General features: G+C 50.1%; 1 protein-coding gene across 1 annotated transcript; it reads right to left on the reverse strand.

Annotated features, from left to right (window-relative positions):
* Window positions 1-5,518: 5,518 nt before the first annotated feature.
* IQCF6 (IQ motif containing F6) lies at window positions 5,519-5,881 on the reverse strand (the record flags this gene model as incomplete). The annotated part of the gene is made up of 1 exon (XM_082663854.1): window positions 5,519-5,881. The coding sequence occupies exon 1, from the start codon at window positions 5,840-5,842 to the stop codon at window positions 5,519-5,521; it is 324 nt and encodes a 107-aa protein (XP_082519980.1). The 5' UTR covers window positions 5,843-5,881.
* Between the last annotated feature and the right edge of the window lie 444 nt (window positions 5,882-6,325).

The raw sequence follows: 6,325 nt of genomic DNA on the forward strand, positions 1-6,325 counted from the left end.
ACCCATCTCCTCTTACTTTCCCTTTTCCAGAATTGTGGTCCTCTTTATCCTCTGACAGCCCTTGTTTCACTCTGTTCCCAATTGTGAGCTTTTTTGGTGAAGTTAATTGCTTTCTTTTCATTTTCCTTAGATCTTAGGAGAGAGGAGAGTAAATGTGTTTTTAAACAGCTAAATGTTCTCTTCTGCTTTATGTTTTTCTGTTGTTTTAGTTTCATTCTCCAGCTTTCTTTTATTTTAGATGTGTCCATTATAAAACATCATATGGTTGGATATTTTTAAAAACCTAATATGAGATTCTGTTAATAGATGAATTGTACCCATTTGCATTTAATACAGACTTATTCCCATCTTTGGGTTTTCTATCCTGCTTTCTTATTTTTTTCCGTTTCATACTTCCATTGAATTGATGGAGATTTCTTCTTCATATTTTTTCTCTAACGTTTTAGGAGTTGTGGCTGAGGCTGCTGGTTGCCTGCCCCCCGCCCTCCATACCTACTCTCTCTTCTATCTTGTAAACGGCACCCTGACATGGGGCATATTGACTCGTTCACCAACATTCTTGTTCCCTCTCCTTTCAGGCATGTTGGAAGATTGTATTTTCCTTCTCCTTGAAGTTAGACACAGCTGCATGGCTGTTGAGCCAATAAAAAGTGAGCAGAAATGAAATAAGACACTTCCAAGTGGAAACCTACAACGCTGGTGCTCTTCTCTCCAGTCCTTCCTTCCCCTACTTCGAGGAGTGCAATCACAGGAGCTCATATCCACATGGAGGTGGTGTAAGCATGGAGCAGCCTGAAAGACTGAGCAAGCACCCGGAGGGACACCGCATGGAGAATTGCCTGGAGCCCCGCAGATTTGTGTGAGTGAGAAATACATTTCCGTTAAGCCATTGAGATTTGGAAGTTTGCATCACAACAGAATCTAGCCTCTTTGGTTACACCTGGCAGCAATGCGTGTCCTTGTAGCCGGGAAGGTCTGGTAACAGTTCTAGCCAATGAAATATAAGTGGAGGGGGCTGGGTGAGTGAGCCTTCTGGGAAAGGTCTTTAAAAGAAATGAAGTCAGCTGGCAGAAGTGTTTCTCTTTTTGCTCTTCATCTACTCTCCTGAAATGCAGACATGATGGCTGGAACTCTAGGAGTTATCCTAGAGTAAGAGGACTAGTCCCATCCTAGGAGTGCAGGGTGGAAACAGAGAAGATGGGACCTCCTGATATTATGCAACTGCTGTACCTTGGCCTTGCCACTACTGGGCTTTATTTATGGGAGAAGAAAACAAACTTTTGTTTAAGCCGCTGGTTTTCAGGTTTCTGTTCCTAAGAGCCCAGTACAATTCCCAACTGTTACGGAAGTTAAGTAATTTTCATTCTTCTATTATTTATACTAAAGTTTTTTTTATGTTTTTATTGTGGAAATGTTCAAACACATCCAAAATGAGACAGAGTAGACAACATTCCAGCTTCAACAATTATCAACTCATAGCCAAACATCTTTCATTGATACCTCCCACTTTCCCCTCCTGGGTTGGGTCTTGTGGGTGGTCCTGCCTGCTCTCCTGGAAACCATGTTGTCTTTAGCCCGCCCCCAATAGATAATCCTACTGTGTCCCCCCCCCACAGACCTAAATCCACCTTCTATGATGCCCATGGTCCCTGCCTTGGCCTCAGGTGGTGAGATCGCCACAGTCTGTGGCTTCTTGTCTCTGTCCTAGGCCTCTTTGGGACCACCAGTCCTTTTGGCATGTCTTACTTGTCCCATCTTGGGGGTCTAGGGACTCTTGGCTACTTCCCAGCCCCATAGGGAGTATACCGGGCTCAATGAGGGCAGCCCTTAGACCCATTACTTTGGTACCTTCCTTGGCTTTTTTGTTTGTTTTGTTTTTTGGCCATGCCACATGGTTTGCAGGATCTCAGTTCCCTGACCAGGGATTGAACCCGGGCCATGGCAGTGAAAGCCCAGAATCCGAAACACTAGGCCACCAAGGAACTCCCCCTTCCTTGGCTTTTACTACTTTTTGCCTCTGAACCATGTAGCCTCCCCCAGATTCCCCTGTGCCTACTGGAGTGACCTGAGGGGAGGGGCTAAGGGCAGGATCTGGCAACAGGCTGCAGCAGTACCTAAGCCCCCTCACACTCCTCTGTCTCGGGGCAGTGAATGGGCTTTTGTCTCTTCCTGTGTGTCTGGAACTTTCTCTGCCTGCCCTGTGCCCTACCCCCTTTTGCTGTCAGAATCTGTGGTCACCCTCTTTAAGGTCACACTCTATCCTAAGTTCTTTGTTCTGAAGATATGAAAGCCCAGTTTGGGAGTGCCCAGAAAACAAATTTTCTTCTCAACTCAGTCCAGCCCTTCTACATAATAAGCACTTATTTCCAGACTACTAATTTATCATGCACCTGAACAAATTTGATTTTTAGAAACAAAGCTGAACAAAGACCTCTTTACACCAGCAACATCCACCCGGCAAAATGGGAGTGGGTGGGGTAGTGATCAGAACCAGTGTCCTTCGATAATGTGTGTGAATGTGTGTGAGTGATCCAGCGGGATGTTGGTCAGCCCACTCAAGCTGCCAGACATGCATGGCAGTGGCTGTGGGCATCTCATTTAGGGTTTGACATGTGGGAAAGAGAAAGAAGACAAGGCAGGATGGAGACCTTGGAGCAGTGGGATCAGATCTGAGGTTGGTGATGCATGAGGTAAGGGGCTAGAGAGCATGGGATGGGCGTCTTGTGGCAAAGAGACTAGATGTAACCTGGGGACCTTTTCCAGGTCTGAAGGGGACCTGTAGGAGATGAGCCTTCACTTACTGAACTACCTTCTTAGGGACCCAGGAGGCTAGGCCCATCTGAGGGTCAGTTTATTTCTTTGTTGAACAGGCCTGGGTCACATATCTCTTGGGGCCATGATGTCACCTGAGGGAGGAGCATGAATGGGGATACCAAGTCCCCCAGAGTTCTCTTAGGCTCACTCCTGACTCAAAGCTGCAAGCATGCTCCTCCCATCCCCACTTCAGTGTTTCAGTGTATTCTCAGGAAGAGTTCCTTATGCAGCTCAGTTCTCAGTGATGGTGGGGAACAGAAGAGAGGATCTATGAGGTTCTGAGAGGTCTACCTCTAAGAAATCCCACATGTGGCCTCATCCCTGCTAAGGAGAGAAAGATGGCTCCACAAATCTAGGCAACTAGCCACAGACCTTGCTGCTAAAAGAGCTTCTCTCCTGACTCCTGTTCTATGCTTCATTCCTCTGCCTGGGGCTCTCTGATGCCCAGCATCCATGGGGTTAGACCATCCCTGGCTTCTCAAGACCCCTGATCTTTTTTTTTTTCTCATGTCAGACGGGTAATGTGCCACAGTCGTAACAAGGTTGGAAGGAGGCACATGTCACACAAGCACGTGAACACCCAATCATCACACTTATGAACTACAAAAGGATCCTCAAGACCCCTGATCTTTGAAGGGACTCTTGCAGGTGGTGGTGAAGACTTTGGATGAAACTTGGCTTTCTTGGGCTGCCCCAGAGTCTCCATTGTTCACACCTGTGTGGTGCCATCTTCCTGGGATCCCCTCTACCTGGGACAAGAGGCCCAGCCTACTTTCCCCCAACAGCCTCTCCCCATCTCAGGCCCCAGCTCTCAGGAGGGGCTGCATCTTCCTGCTTCCAAAGGTTTTTGACCCAAAGCAGCTCTGCCTCTAGATCCCCATTTTACTTTGCATTCTTAGCTCATCAGAGAGCAGAAAGCCTTGATTACCTTGAGCCCACTGAGTGTTCAGCTTGGAATTCTGCACGACTGTCCCCAGGTGGGACCACACAGGCTGACTGGCGGGCATATGACCCAGGCTGGGAAGGACTTAACTCAGCGGTTTTCAAATTGTGGCTGCACGTTGAACTTCAGTGCCTAGGCCACTTCCCAGCCAATTAAAGCAGAGTCTCTGGGTGGGCCCAGGCATCAGTATTTTTTTGTGTGTGTTTTAGGGTATTCCAATGCCCAATGTAGGTTGTGAATCAGAGAGTTAAATTCTTGCCAGCACAGGTTTTAAACACCTCTCACTGCAGGGGTGGGCGCCTAATGGGCTAATCACACAGAATTCCTGTCATGTTCAGTTTGCAGACCTAACCAGTTTCCTGCCACTCACTGTTGCCAGTATGGGAGGAGAGAGCTGTGTCCAAAGTTCCTAAAAGGGATCCCTTGGAAGAGTGAGGAACCTAGCTGCATCATTGTCACCTTCAGCTACTGGAGGTGATGGATATTGAACTGAACCCTGAATCCTCACATCTGTCACAGCGCTTCTAGGGACACCCTGCCCTGAATCCCAAACACACACACAATGGGCCCTGTGGTGAGGGAAAACCTTACCCAGTTGCAAGGCCCATGAAGACCTCTGACTTCTGTACACCTCCCCAGTTGGTCTTCCCATCCCTTGCAAGGCCACCCATCGCAAAATTCTGGGGAGGGCCATGGACCTCAGACTTCTGGGATGCAGGTTCAGACAAACATCATATCTGACACAGGGTGAGAGTGAGGGATCTTGGGCATGAATGACAAAGCAGAGAATGAGAGATCATGTTCAGAGATGGTTGAGACATAAATGCCAAGAGATAATGAGAGACTCAGCAAAGCAGAGTTCCATCAGTACCCACTCGAGGCAGGCCCAGCAGAGGGTGTGGTAGTTTGTGGGAGGGTTGGGGAAGAGAGGGAATCTTGAGGGGAGGCTGGCACAGCTGCTTCTGAGGATGTGGTAGGATTTAGAGGCTGTGTCGCCAAGCTAATGACCTCCAATGGCAGAGGGACAGCCATCTACCCCTGCCCACCCCTAATCCTCCTCTGCTTGTTTACCCACTTCAATCCCCAGGCGCTCTCTCCCCTCCTCAACCCCATGCGTGGTTCTCCTCGGAAGTGGCCAGCACAGGGAAGGGAAGCCTTGTCTCTCAGCCCCTGGGGAGGGAGGCAGCAGGCACAGCTGCAGCATCGCAGCTCCTGTGCTGGCCTTCCCCAGGGGCTGGCTTTGGCTGGCCATCCCCCATTGAGGCACAGTGCCTGTCCTGCTGTTGCTCAGCTGGGGTACCCTGTCCTCCTGGCTCCCTGCTAAGCTCTGTGCTGGCCCTGAGGGCCCTGCCAATCACAGACCTGTGGAATCCTGGCCTTCCCAGCTGGCTCTGACTGCAGCCAGTCCTACCCTGAATGGAGATGGCTGGGCAGGGGCTGCAGAAAAATAAAGCCCAATGCCTACCCCCAACTTGTGGAGGGAGCTCTGATCAGGCTGGCTGAGGTGTCAGAGACTGACCTGGGCCCTGAGGTTTCTTTTGGGCACAGGATCGGTCAGGTTTGCATTAGGAGCAAGGGCCTAGTGTGAGTTGCCCTGGCATGGGCATTAAGATGATGCCAGGAAATCTTTTCTTTGGGTGGAAGGCAGGAAGGTAAAGGGCCGATCCCTCATCTATGGGTCTGATTTCCAGAGGGCAAGACCATGGTCAGTAAATGTCTTTATTGGAAGAGAGATCCAGTCTCCTTGGCTCTGCCAGCACCCTAGGTCATGAGGATTTCAATGTCGAGCTCCAGCTGGCTGGCTCTAACCTCATAGCGGCCCTGGATCAGGCCTCGGGTTTGGCTGACATGCCAGCGCCAGTGAGACTGGATGATGCAGGCCGCTTGGTACACCTGGAGAAACCATCTGCGGGCTTGCCACATTCGAACCTGTGCCTGCACCTTCACCACTGCCCACTCCTGGCAGGTGTAGAGTCTTAGTGCCAGGCACCGTCTTTGCTCCAGCATCTTGGCCTGCATCGACCTCCACCAGCACTGGATGACCCAGGCCCTGAGTGCTGCATGCAGTAACATCCAGCGTACCATGTTGCCACGCCACCATGACTGAATCTTTATGGCTGCCTTCTCTAACTGATCGGGGGAAGGAAGAACATGGAGATGCTCAGTGGGGTACCCTCCCACTTCTAGACCCACCTCTGGTGCTGGGAGGAAAGGGGGCCTGGCCCAGGTAGCCCTGGCCTCTCATCTCTGGGCCCTATCCATCTTATTTCCAAACTCCTACTCACCTTTAGACACTGCTCATTACCTGCTGGGCAGATCCCTTCTATATGGGCCTCACTCACATTTTGTGTGCCCATGGCCCTGGTCTTTAGGCTCCACTCATCTATCAGTTAGGCCACCCTAGTCTTTAGCCCCGCCCTCAACTGTTAGGCACCCCCATCACTAGACTCCACCCACCTGCACACAAGGCTCCCCTCATCAGGTCCTGTCCATCCACATTTCGCCCACATTTCTTTCTCCTCTTCTTTTGTTTGTATTTCCTTAGGAATTGACCGGTCACCTTATTTA

The sequence above is a fragment of the Grampus griseus genome (assembly GCF_964374135.1).
Source record: "Grampus griseus genome assembly, chromosome: 10".
NCBI lineage: Eukaryota > Metazoa > Chordata > Mammalia > Artiodactyla > Delphinidae > Grampus > Grampus griseus.